Genomic DNA, 13,574 nt, shown 5'->3' with positions numbered 1-13,574 from the left:
CTGAAAGCCATCCTATTCAATGAACCAATGCTTGCCACCTCAAACTTCAGTAAGACCTTTAAGGTGGCTAGTGGCCTGGGGGAGGATAGGTGCTGTCCTGCTGCAGGAAGATAGGTCAGGCATAGAGGGGCCATTGGGGTACCTTTCCAAAAAGGTTAAACCAACACAAAGAGAGATATGCTACTGTGGAGAAGGCAACCAGGGGATATTCATAGGATCATAGAATCCCTATAGTGCGGGAGGAGGCCATTCAGCTCATTACACTTGCACTGACAACAATCCCACCCAGGGCCCGTAACCCCACCTGTTTACGCTGCTAATCCCCGACACTATGGGCAAATTTAGCATGGCCAATCCACCTAACCTGCGCATCTTTGGACTGTGGGAGGAAACCCACACAGACATGGGGAGAATGTGCAAACTCCACACAGACAGTGACTGACGGAATTGAACTCGGGTCCCTGGCGCTGTGAGGCAGCAGTGCTAACCACTGTGCCAACATTACTGGCTCTTAAACACTTTGAAGTATATGTCTGCTACAGATAGAGAGACCTTAGAATATACAGACCACAACCCCTGAAACTTTATGGAAAAATTCAAAACCCAAAATTCCAGGCTTTTTTCGTGGAGTTTGAGATTACAGACTATTAAAGGTCACCCACATTGCAGGGAAAAACAACATGATATCTGATGCTTTGACCACGAGTCCGGTCACAATTACCTGGGTATCAAAATTACGAAAGTGCATAGCTGTATCAGTGAGACTAAAGAGTGAATCGGTGTGCATGTGCTTATTTTTTTCACACCTTGCAATGAAAGATGTCATGTGGAGATGTTATGAAGATGTGCAATATCGAACATTAATTTGTAATGTCATCTGCCTACAGCAGTTGTATTTATAAAGGTTACAAGGCACGCTTTGGAGACAGGTCTACAGAGCTCTCAGATGGCGAAGATAAGCCACAGATTGGAACCAGAGAGAGGGAGGTCACATCATCCAGCTCTCAGGCATGAACTAAACTGGATTTGAACTAGCACGCAGACAAAGCCACAGGAATAATAGAGACAACAGCCTTAACCCCTCCTTCTCTCCGAAATCTCCCTCAATAAAGCTGAGCCCTGCCTGTAGTTCGAAATGATGTGGAGATGTGGCGTTGGATTGGGGTAAGCACAGTAACAAGTCTCACAACACCAGGTTACAGTCCAACAGGTTTATTTGGCAGCATGAGCTTTCGGAGCCTCAAGCTCCTTCTTCAGGTGAGTGAGGACTTGTGTTTACAAACAGGGCATATAAAGACACAAACTCAATTTACAAGGTAACGGTTGGAATGCGAGTCTTTACAGGTAATCAAGTCTTAAAGGTGCAGACAATGTGAGTGGAGAGAGGGTTAAGCACAGGTTAAAGAGATGTGTATTGTCTCCAGCCAGGACAGTTAGTGAGATTTTGCAAGCCCAGGCAAGTTGTGGGGGTTACAGATCGTGTGACATGAACCCAAGATCCCGGTTGAGGCCGCCCTCATGTGTGCGGAACTTGGCCATCAGTCTCTGCTCAGCGATTGTGCACTGTCGTGTGTTGTGAAGGCCGCCTTGGAGAACGCTTACCCGAAGATCAGAGGCTGAATGCCCGTGACTGCTGAAGTGTTCCCCGACTGGAAGGCAACACTCCTACCTGGTGATTGTTGAGCGGTGTTCACTCATCCGTTGTCGTAGCGTCTGCATGGTCTCCCCAATGTACCATGCCTCGGGACATCCTTTCCTGCAGCGTATCAGGTAGGCAATGTTGGCCAAGTCGCAAGAGTATGGACCGTGTACCTGGTGGATGGTGTTCTCACGTGAGATGATGGCATCCGTGTCGATGATCCGGCACGTCTTGCAGAGATTGCTGTGGCAGGGTTGTGTGGTGTCATGGTCACTGTTCTCCTGAAGGCTGGGTAGGTTGCGGCGGACAATGGCCTGTTTGAAGGCAAGAAGTGGGGGTGTGGGGATGGCCTTGGCGAGATGTTCGTCTTCATCGGTGACATGTTGAAGGCTCCAGAGAAGATGCCGTAGCTTGATTAGGGAACTTCAGGTGAAGGAACCCTGAGGGAGCAGTGAGCACAATATGATAGAATTTACCCTGCAGTTTGAGAGGGAGAAGCTAGAATCAGATGTAACGGTATTACAATTAAATAAAGGTAACTACAAAGACATGAGGGAGGAGCTGGCCAGAGTTGATTGGAAAGGGAACCCAGCAGGGAAGACAGTGGAACAGCAATGGCAGGAGTTTTTGAGAGTTATTCTGAGGCACAACAGAAATTCATCCCAAGGAGGAGAAAACATGTTGAGGGGGAGGACGAGGCATCCATGGCTGACGAGGGAAATCAAGGACAGCATAAAAGCTAAAGAAAAAGCAAACAAAGTGGCAAGGATTAGTGGGAAGCCAGAGGATTGGGAAGCCTTTAAAAGCAGAAAACAACCAAAAAAACAGTAAAGGGGAAGAAGATGAAATATGAGTGCAAGCGAGCTAGTAATATAAAAGGACAAGAAGAATTTTTTTTCAATAATATAAAAGGTAAGAGAGAGGCACAAATAGCCATTGGACCACTGGAAAATGAGGCTGGAGAAGAAATAATAGGAAACAAAGAAATGGCAGGGGAGCTGAATAGTTACTTTGCATCAGTCTTCACGGTGGAAGACACCAGTGGAATGCCAGAGCTCCAAGAGAGTCAGGGAAGGCAAATGCAATGTTAACATTCATGTCGAGAAGCTAGAATAAAGAGCAGGGATGTACTTCTGAGGCTGTATAAGGCTCTGGTCAGGCCCCATTTGGAGTATTGAGAGCAGTTTTGGGCCGCATATCTAAGGAAGGATGTGCTGGCCTTGGAAAGGGTCCAGAGGAGGTTCGCAAGAATGATCTCTGAGACGAAGAGCTTGTTATATGTGGAACGGTTGAGGAATCTGGGTCTGTACTCGGAGTTTAGAAGGATGAGGGGGGATCTTATTGAAACTTACAGGATATTGCGAGGCCTGGATAGAGTGGACTTGGAGAGGATGTTTCCACTAGTAGGAAAAACTAGAACCAGAGGGCACAAACTCAGGCTAAAGGGACGATCCTTTAAAACTGAGATGACGAGGAATTTCTTCAGTCAAAGAGTGGTGAATTTGTGGAACTTTTTGCCGCAGAAGGCTGTGGAGGCCAGGTCATTGAGTGTCTTTGGATAGGCTGAGCGAGTGGGCGAGGATCTGGCAGATGGAATATAACGTTAGCACTTTGGAAGAAATAATAGTAAATTGGAATATTATTTAAATGGAGAAAAATTACATCATGCGACTGTGCAGAGGGACCTGGGGGTCCTTGTGCACGAATCGCAAAAACTCAGTCTGCAGGTGCAGCAGGTGATCAAGAAGGCAAATGGAATGTTGGCCTTTATCGCGAGGGGGATAGAATATAAAAGCAGGGAGGTCTTGCTGCAACTGTACAAGGCACTGGTGAGGCCGCAACTGGAGTACTGTGTGCAGTTTTGGTCCCCTTATTTGCGAAAGGATATATTGGCCTTGGAGGGAGTGCAGAGAAGGTTCACCAGGTTGATACCGGAGATGAGGGGTGTGGCTTATGAGGAGAGATTAAACAGATTGGGTCTGTACTCGTTGGAGTTTAGAAGGATGAGGGGTGATCTTATAGAGACATATAAGATAATGAAGGGGCTGGATAGGGTAGAGGTGGAGAGATTCTTTCCACTTAGAAGGGAAACCAGAACTAGAGGGCACAGCCTCAAAATAAGGGGGGGCCGGTTCAGAACAGAGTTGAGGGGGAACTTCTTCTCTCAGAGGGTAGTGAATCTCTGGAATTCTCTACCCATTGAAGTGGTGGAGGCTTCCTCGTTGAATATGTTTAAATCACGGGTAGATAATTTTCTGATCGATAAGGGAATTAGGGGATATGGGGAGCAGGCGGGTAAGTGGAACTGATTCGCTTCAGATCAGCCATGATCTTGTTGAATGGCGGGGCAGGCTCGAAGGGCCAGATGGCCTACTCCTGCTCCTATTTCTTATGTTCTTATGTTCTCCGCTTCGGGGAAGTACTGGATGACGAAGGGTACTCTGTCCGCCGTGTCTCGTGTTTGTCTTCTGAGGAGGTTGGTGCGGTTTTTCACTGTGGCACCTCGGAACTGTCGATCGATGAGTCAAACGCCATGTCCTGTTCTTATGAGGGCAGCTTTCAGCATCTGTAGGTGTCTATTGCGATCCTCCTCATCTGAGCAGATCCTGTGTATATGGAGGGCTTGTTTGTAGGAGATGGCTTCTTTAGCGTGTTTAGGGTGGAAGCTGGAGAAGTGGAGCATCAGGAGGTTATCCATGGGCTTGCGGTAAAGTGAGGTGCTGAGGTGAACGTCCTTGATGGAGATGCGTGTGTCCAAGAATGCAACCGATTCCGGAGAGTAGTCCATGGTGAGTCTGATGGTGGCATCGAACTTGTTGATGTCATCATATAGTTGTTTGTGATTGTTCGTCACGAGTCCAAAAGGAAGAAAATGTCATCGATGTATCTAGTGTATCGATGTATCTAGACACGGTGGACAGAGTACCCTTCGTCGTCCAGTACTTCCCCGGAGCAGAGAAGCTACGACATCTTCTCTGGAGCCTTCAACACGTCATCGATGAAGACGAACATCTCGCCAAGGCCATCCCCACTTCTTGCCTTCAAACAACTGCACAACCTCAAACAGACCATTGTCCGCAGCAAACTACCCAGCCTTCAGAAGAACAGTGACCATGACATCATACAACCCTGCCACAGCAACCTCTGCAAGATGTGCCAGATCATCAACACGGATGCCATCATCTCATGTGAGAACACCATCCACCAGGTACACGGTACATACTCCTGCGACTCGGCCAACGTTGTCTACCTGATACGCTGCAGGAAAGGATGTCCCGAGGCATGGTACATTGGGGAGACCATGCAGACGCTACAACAACGAATGAATGAACACCGCTCAACAATCACCCGGCAAGACTGTTCCCTTCCAGTCGGGGAACACTTCAGCAGTCACGGGCATTCAACCTCTGATCTTCAGGTAAGCGTTCTCCAAGGCGGCCTTCACAACACACGACAAGCAGAATCGCTGAGCAGAAACTGATAGCCAAATTCCGCACAAAAGGATGGCCTCAACCTGGATCTTGGGTTCATGTCACACTGTCTGTAACACCCACGACTTGCCTGGGCTTGCAAAGTCTCACTAACTGTCCTGTCTGGAGACAATACACATCTCTTTAACCTGTGCTTAAACCTCTCTCCACTCACATTGTCTGTCCCTTTAAGACTTGATTACCTGTAAAGACTCGCATTCCAACCATTATCTTGCAAATTGAGTTTGTGTCTTTATATGCCCTGTTTGTGAACATAAGTCCTCACTCACCTGAAGGAGCTCGAGGCTCCAAAAGCTCATGCTGCCAAATAAACGTGTTGGACTTTAACCTGGTGTTGAGAGACTTCTTACTGTAGTTTGAAAGCACCAGAAGCCAAACCATGTGTTCTTAATGAGGACCCCAATTCAACACAAGAGAAAAGAGAATCAAACAGCTACAACTTCAGAGCGAGGACCCAAGTATCCACAGCAGCCACTGTAGAAAGTGACTCTCTAGCTGTGAACAAGCATTTGGACAATCCGAGAGTACCTTTTCTGACTTTACCCCTCGGTTTTTAACTTGGCCAAGTTTTAACACCGGATACTCTAACGTTTTATTTCTTTTTGTACATGCCTGCGAAACTGTGTCTGCGTTTTTTGCATTGGTGGGAAGTTGGACATATCCCTACATTTTAAACTTATTTGTTAATTTCTGGATTTTACCTGTTTGAGTTTTAGTAATAAAACTACCTCCTTGTTAATTCAGGGAATCCGGTTGGCTTAATTCTTACACAGTTAAGTACTGAATTGGCAATGTCACTTTTTTTTTTAAATGAAAGCTGTTGTAACCAACATTGAAATCGGATGAGAGGGGTCAACTTAACCCTCAACCTGCAAAAACACACACACCTCATGATATTGATAAGAAAATTTTCTCGCTGTTAAAATAGTCAGTACACAGTCATATGAAATTTTAACTATTGAGTCAAAAACAGCCTCGCCCTTGGGGATATTATAATCTTAAAGTAAGGCTGTTATAGACTTGTTTCCTGCACATCCCCCACCCACCAAACTCCCACCTCCCATCTTCACGCTATCCTCAGCTTTTTGCTTCTCTTCCCTCTCCTGTGCCCTGGTCACCCTATCTTTTCCTCCCCATCACTCTCCCCACAAAACCCACCTCTTTGGGGCCAGGTTCAACATGCTGCTGACAAGTTGCAATTAGACTGCTTCTTCTAGACCCTACCCCTATGTATGCCCTTTGATGATCTCCTGCACACCTCCTCCCAGGTGTCTTCCACTCTTCTTAATCTCCACACCTACCACATATCTGACCTCCAGCACTATGGTTATGGCATATCTCTTATACAATTATGCACCGGTCTGCAGCCTCACCAAGAAAGGTCACCTGGTTTCGACATTCAAATTCATTATGGAACTCTGAATGCAAGAAGAGGTATGACTTTACAATGGAGACTGAATAATCTATTTATGCGCATCCTGATCCCCCCAGCCTCTAAACCACCTACACCCAAGTGTCAAAGGGCTTTAGGAAAAGAAGTAGGCCATTTAGCCCATCGAGTCTGCTCTGCCATTGAGATGATTGATCCAATAATCCTAAACTCCATCAGCAACTGCCTGCATGCGACATCACTCAATCACTAGTTGTATGTTTAAATTCCTCCATTAATGCCCACCTCCTCTCAAATTAACCAATTATAAATTATGTTTGCATAAAAAAATGGAAACTATCTGATATCCCCTTTCAAGATAATCCGAGGTATGTGTAACCAGGCCTCACCTCATTGAGTGCCGTGACTGCCGGCCTGTGAACCCATTGGCTGAAAGCTGGAAAACATTCTAGAAAGGTTCGGAAAGGGGGATAAAAACAGACACCCTGGAGACGACCCCCAAGTGGCCAATGGCCTCGCAATTAAACCCAACATAAAATTGGACATTCTAAACTAACCACAGCTCCAGCTTCTGCAAGCAAAGCCTGATGGAATGCGGACAGGCCAAGGTTATCACAGGTCATAGCCAACAGGGCCCAGTCCAAATGTTCTTGCATATTGAACAGAGGTGCTCAACCTTAACAATGGGAGTTATGACTCGAAACCCATCAAGAGATACTCAGAACAATAGAAAGACATTGGGCAGGATTTTGCAGCTGCGCTCACCCCAAAATGAGAAATCCCGCCCGAGGTCAACAGACCTTTGCATGGTCTGCCCTCCGCCTGCTATGATTCCTGTGGCTGCAGGATGGGAAAGTTGCCCCCCATTATATTGGTGTACTCCCCAGTTTCAGCCAGACTCCCTGATACCTCGGATTACCTTGAAAGGGGATATGTGTAACCAGGCCTCACCTCATTGAGTGCCATGACCGCCGGCCTGTGAACCCATTGGCTGAAAGCTGGAAAACATTCTAGAAAGGTTCGGAGAGGGGGATAAAAACAGACACCCTGGAGACGACCCCCAGCGAAGACTCAACTGGCGTGCTGCGACCTGCAACCCATGATGACACAAGAGGGCATGCGAGATCCACCTTTGTACCAAGGAGACCCAGAGTTCAACCATCGACCCGAGCTCAGTGAATTGAATCCAACAGTCCAGTCAGGTTCACCAGAGCGGGTAGTATGTGTGTACCAAATTGTTGGCTCTATTCTCTCTCCACAGCTGTCAGACCTGTTGTGTTTCTCCAGTATTGTGTGTTTTTGTTTCAGATTCCAACATCCGCAGTATTCTGCCTTTATCTTAGTATATGTACATTTCAAGCAGGCAGTCTAATTTAGGGAAAAGTTAACTTAATTTATTATCTAAGAGTTGTTTCTTTAACTTGCAAGTGTTTTACTGAAACTAAGTTTGAACGACAATCCTTTGTCTCCAAGGAAGAGCAGTTGGGTAAATGTGTTTGAGTAATAAACTGGTCTAAGTGTCTGTATAGAATATTTCATAGGCAACATACCTTCTCCTAACTGTAATTCCGCTGCTGGTGGGAAGGTGTAACTACAGAATGACAAGTTTCCAATCCAAACCTGAAGGGAAAAAATTAATGGAAAGATATAGAACATAAAAACACAGAACTTTAAAATGGGCACTAAATTACGTCCATCTGCAACTTAACAAAAAGCAGCAAAATGGTTGCAACGCTGAGAATCCAGTTTGAAATCAAAAGTTTCTTAGAAGGTTATGAAGATGTTATGTGAACTAAAATATTAAATTACTCATCCTGCAGGAACTACCAAGACTTACTCTCACCAGTCAAAAGAATTCCCATAGCAGTCAGGATATTCATATCAAATCACATTACTAGCATATTAATAACCATCCAGAAGAAATTGCTGATGGCACTATAAAATTTCATTCATCCTGTCATTAAAAAAAAATCTCTCCGAAACCAAGCATCACTCGTGAGGCCAGCATTTGTTGTCTATCTGTAGTCCCTGCACAGTGAGCCTCATCCTTGAACCACTGCATGCTAAAAGTGCTGCCAATGCATTAATTGAGAGAATTTTTGATTTTAACCCAGTAACAATGAGGGAATAGATTGATACGTCATCCACGTACAATCACTGATTATCTTTCCCAAAAACAGCAATTTGAGTTAAAAGTTTAAATAAATCAGGCATTCTCGACTTCCATTTGATGCTTGAAAACTAACAGATGCGATTATAAAAATAGTGGACGCACAGATGCACTGCCAGAGAACACCAATAAAAATGGTAGATGAATAGTTAGGTGTACAGAATCATTGTCTGCATGGACCAAATAAACTGCACCCCCCGCCCCCCCCTCCCCCACCCACAATCCAGACTGACAATCAAAAACTATCCTGAACTAGGCCAAGCCCTATTCATAGCACTAAAACTTCACTTGATGCTCCATGGTGGTGGTGGAGGAGACTGGAGGAGTTGGAGGAAATTCAAAATAAAATTTGAGCAACACCATTGCAAATTTCATTGCCATGTACATTAGAATCCCAAATAAGGCCTTCTTTAAAAATAAAATCAAAAGTAAACACATTATCCTTTGCTCTATATAAGTGCAAAACTATTGCTCTGGGGGGGGGGGGAGGGGAGACAACACTTGGTCCTACTGGTAAAACTAAGGATTTGAAATCTTATGCTGCTCTTCCATCCTCGGTTATAACTAACAAGTTTTTTTTAAAGATTGCCTGCTATGTGAATGATGTGTGTAGTTTTCACCATGGAAATCAAAGCCATATGATCTCACCACCTATTCTAGACAGGTCACTATTACATTATCTTTTCATGTATAGCATCTACAAAACCAATCCTCCAACCAAATATACTGCACATGCTCTGTTTCTATGACATAGAGGAATGCATATATTAAACAGAACTTCAGGCAAACAAGGGCTTGTGTAGCGCCAGGAAACTTGCAATTACACCATATATTTTTTAAAGGCATGGGCATCCCTGACGCAAAATAGTCAACTTTGCTTCAGATCAAAGTCAACAGGCTTTTGAATTCAAGAGTCAAAGGTTTCACATTTATTAACACTGCAATGAAGTTCACTTAGATATTTTTTTCCAATTAGAAATCTACCTGGAACAGTGAGCAGCTAGATTTTAAAACACGTCCCTTTTTAAAGCAGCTTCTAAGAAAGGATCTGAAAATCAGCAATTCTGTACTTCAGTGGATAAATATTGTCTGCTGGAAACAAACCAACTCTTTTAAAAAAAAATGTTGATGGATTCTTCCTACCTTACTTAGAGCCTGTACAATATTGGTGTCCATAATATATAAAGGATTATGCAGATAGTGATAATTGTTCAGATAAAATTCACAAGAATGATCCAAGGGGTTATATTCGTAAGAACTGACCAGCTAGCACACTTTTCTATACAAAAGAGAAGGATGAGAAGGTGTGTTAAAGTGGATTGGGGACTGGCTATCCGACAGGAAGCAAAGAGTCGGAATAAATGGGTGTTTTTCCGGTTGGAGGAAGGCAACTAGTGGCGTGCCGCAGGGATCGGTACTCGGGCCGCAACTGTTTACCATTTATATAGATGATCTGGAGGAGGGGACGGAGTGTAGGGTAACGAAGTTTGCAGACGACACAAAGATAAGTGGAAAAGTGAATCGTGTGGAGGACGGAGAAGATCTGCAGAGAGATTTGGACAGGCTGAGTGAGTGGGCGAGGATATGGCAAATGGAGTATAACGTTGAGAAATGCGAGGTTATACACTTTGGAGGAAATAATAACAAATGGGATTACTATCTCAATGGAAACAAATTAAAACATGCTACCGTGCAAAGGGACCTGGGGGTCCTTGTGCATGAGACGCAAAAGCCCAGTCTGCAGGTACAACAGGTGATCAAGAAGGCAAATGGGATGTTGGCCTATATTGCGAGGGGGATAGAATATAAAAGCAGGGATGTCTTGATGCACCTGTACAGGGCATTGGTGAGGCCGCAGCTGGAATACTGTGTGCAGTATTGGTCCCCTTATATGAGGAAGGATATATTGGCATTGGAGGGAGTGCAGAGAAGGTTCACCAGGTTGATACCGGAGATGAGGGGTTTGGATTATGAGGAGAGGCTGAGGAGATTGGGTTTGTACTCGTTGGAGTTTAGAAGGATGAGGGGGGATCTTATGGAGACTTATAAGATAATGCGGGGGCTGGATAGGGTGGAGGCGGAGAGATTCTTTCCACTTAGTAAGGAAGTTAAAACTAGAGGACACAGCCTCAAAATAAAGGGGGGTCGGTTTAGGACAGAGTTGAGGAGGAACTTCTTCTCCCAGAGGGTGGTGAATCTATGGAATTCTCTGCCCACTGAGGTGGTGGAGGCTACCTCACTGAATATGTTTAAAGCGCGGATGGATGGATTCCTGATCGGTAAGGGAATTAAGGGTTATGGGGATCAGGCGGGTAAGTGGTACTGATCCACGTCAGATCAGCCATGATCTTATTGAATGGCGGGGCAGGCTCGAGGGGCTAGATGGCCTACTCCTGCTCCTATTTCTTATGTTCTTATGTTATGTTCTTATGAGGGGTGACCTAATAGGCCTTTAAAATTAAGGTGTTTGATAGGGTTGCTGTAAACAAGCTGCGTCCAATTGTGGGAGACAGCAAAATGACTTCATAAATATAAAAGAGTGATCATAAATCTTATTGGCAATTCATAGAATCATACAGTGCATTTGGCCCATTGAGTCTGCACTGATACGCGAGAAACACCTGGCCTCCCACCTAATCCCATTGACCAGCACTTGGCCCATAGCCTTGATAGTTATGACATGACAAGTGCTCATCCAAGTCTTTGGAGGAGAAACTTCTTTACCCGAAGAATGGTGGAACGAACTACCATGGAGAGCAGTTCAGGTGAATAGCCTAGATGAAGTTATTGAAGTAGAAGGAAGAAAGGATATGCTGTTGGGGTGAGAGAAAGAAAGATAGGAGGAGACTTCCGTACAGCATGAACATCAGCATAGGCCAGTTGGGTTCAACCCAATTGGCCTATGCTGATGTTCATACTGTACAGAAGTCTCCTCCTATCTTTCTTTCTGTAACCCCAACAGCATATCCTTTATATGTTTATATGTTCTATAAATCTGTGGAATACAGTGGCTACACCGCAAAGGGTATTAAACTGCTGTAAAATGCATTGGGGCATCATGCTCGTGAAAGGTATTAAATAAAATTTTGTTTTCTCTAAAGAGAGTTGTGGATGCTCAGTCGTTGAGCATATTCAAGACTGAGGTTAATAGATTTTTGGGCGCTAAGGAAATTAGGAGATATGGGGATAGTATGTGAAGATGGAGAAGATCAGCCACATGGTCTTGTTAATTGCTGGAGCAAATTTGGATAGTTGAATGACTTACTCCAACTCCTATTTATTCTGCTTTTATGACAGACACAGCTATCTTTATTCAGGTGTCCTTATTTTCAAAACGGTGGGAGTGATTTTAGATCGGAACCACAAAAGTTGTCATTGCCTCTGCGACTGGTAGGAAGAACTACAATCCTCCATTATTACAGCTCTGCAGTGCACAATTAGTGCAGAAGATTTCTGCAGCTGCAGTGGGTATCTAAGCATTTACCAAAAAGGATGCTCGGTACCTCTGCCCACAAATAAATTGGTTGTGGGTTTTAATGAAATTAACTTTGACCCCTTTTCAAAGGCAGTGAATGCTGCTGGACTTGGTTCTGTGAGCATTAGCCAGCATCTGAACCAACAGCTGACTCAAACCTCTGGGAAGGCTCATTTTTTCTAAAAATTGCAATAAGTTCAATGAGTGTTAAAAGCTTTGTATAGCTTTGTCAATCTCAAAGTGTGGCAGTTAGAACGGATATCCCTTGGCATATTTTTCCAAACAACTTCAGACTGTCAAGTCCTAAACAGACTTGGTAGCAAACATTTCCCTGAGCTCCGTCCACGCAAGGCGAAAAATTATTAGCCGTCTTTGAGTTTAAAAGTTTATCAACAGGGACATAAGAACATAAGAAATAGGAGGAGTAGGGCATCTAGCCCCTCAAGCCTGCTCCGCTATTCAATAAGATCATGGATGATCTGATAGTGGGTTCAGTTCCACTTACCCGCCCGCTCCCCATAACCCTCAATTCCCTTAATGGTTAAAAATCTGTGACTTAAACACATTTAACGAGGTAGCCTCTACTGCTTCATTGGGCAGAGAATTCCAAAGATTCACTACCCTCTGGGAGAAGAAGTTCCTCCTCAACTCTGTTCTAAATTGACCTCCCCGTATTTTGAGGCTATGCCCCCTAGTTCTTGTTTCCATTGTAAGTGGAAATAACCTCGCTGCTTCTACCCTGTCTAGCCCCTTCATTATCTTATATGTCTCTATAAGATCTCCCCTCAACCTTCTAAACTTCAATGAGTACAGGCCCAGTCTACTCAATCTCTCCTCATAAGCTAACCCCCTCATCTTCGGAATCAACTTGGTGAACCTTCTCTGTACCCCCTCCAAAGCTAATATATCCTTTCTTAAATAAGGGGACCAAAATTGTACACAGTACTCTAGGTGCGGCCTTACCAGTACCCTGTACAGTTGCAGCATGACCTCCCTGCTTTTATACTCCATCCCTCTCGACAGAGGGACAGAGGCCATGAGGGAATTATAACCCTGGGAATGGGCCTCATCTTTATTTATTTTGAAATCTTGTGGCTTAAAACTCAATATTTAACAATTATGCAGTTTACAAACTTTGCAAGACTGCACCATCAATTCCTGGCCTGAAAATAATGGGTAAATGCAATCTGCTCCATCTACAACACTGTCCAGAGGATGACATTACTGTACAGTTACATCCCCAGATACGTCCCCTGGCTTATCCACTGGGCATTATTCCCCATTCTTCTCGCTCAAGAAGCCAGTCTCTCCACCTTCACCCAACAGGCAGTACCCGCATTCCCTTTGTGTGGTGGGCAATAAACCCTCATTCCTCTCACACAGCAGTACCACCCTCACCCAATGGGCAG

General features: G+C 44.6%; 1 protein-coding gene across 1 annotated transcript in view; it reads right to left on the bottom strand.

Moving 5' to 3' along the window:
* LOC144479204 (liprin-alpha-2-like) overlaps positions 1–13,574 on the bottom strand; it is a 176,627-nt gene that overhangs the window by 105,624 nt on the left and 57,429 nt on the right. Inside the window, exon 2 of the mRNA XM_078197866.1 lies at positions 8,071–8,140. Within this exon, the coding sequence (XP_078053992.1) occupies positions 8,071–8,140 (70 nt within the window). The remainder of the gene's footprint in view (positions 1–8,070; positions 8,141–13,574) is intronic.

Source organism: Mustelus asterias, chromosome 25 (genome assembly GCF_964213995.1).
Source record: "Mustelus asterias chromosome 25, sMusAst1.hap1.1, whole genome shotgun sequence".
NCBI classification, from domain to species: Eukaryota; Metazoa; Chordata; class Chondrichthyes; order Carcharhiniformes; family Triakidae; genus Mustelus; species Mustelus asterias.
Note: the sequence above shows the minus strand (reverse complement) of the source record. Positions and strands in the feature narration are given on the sequence as shown.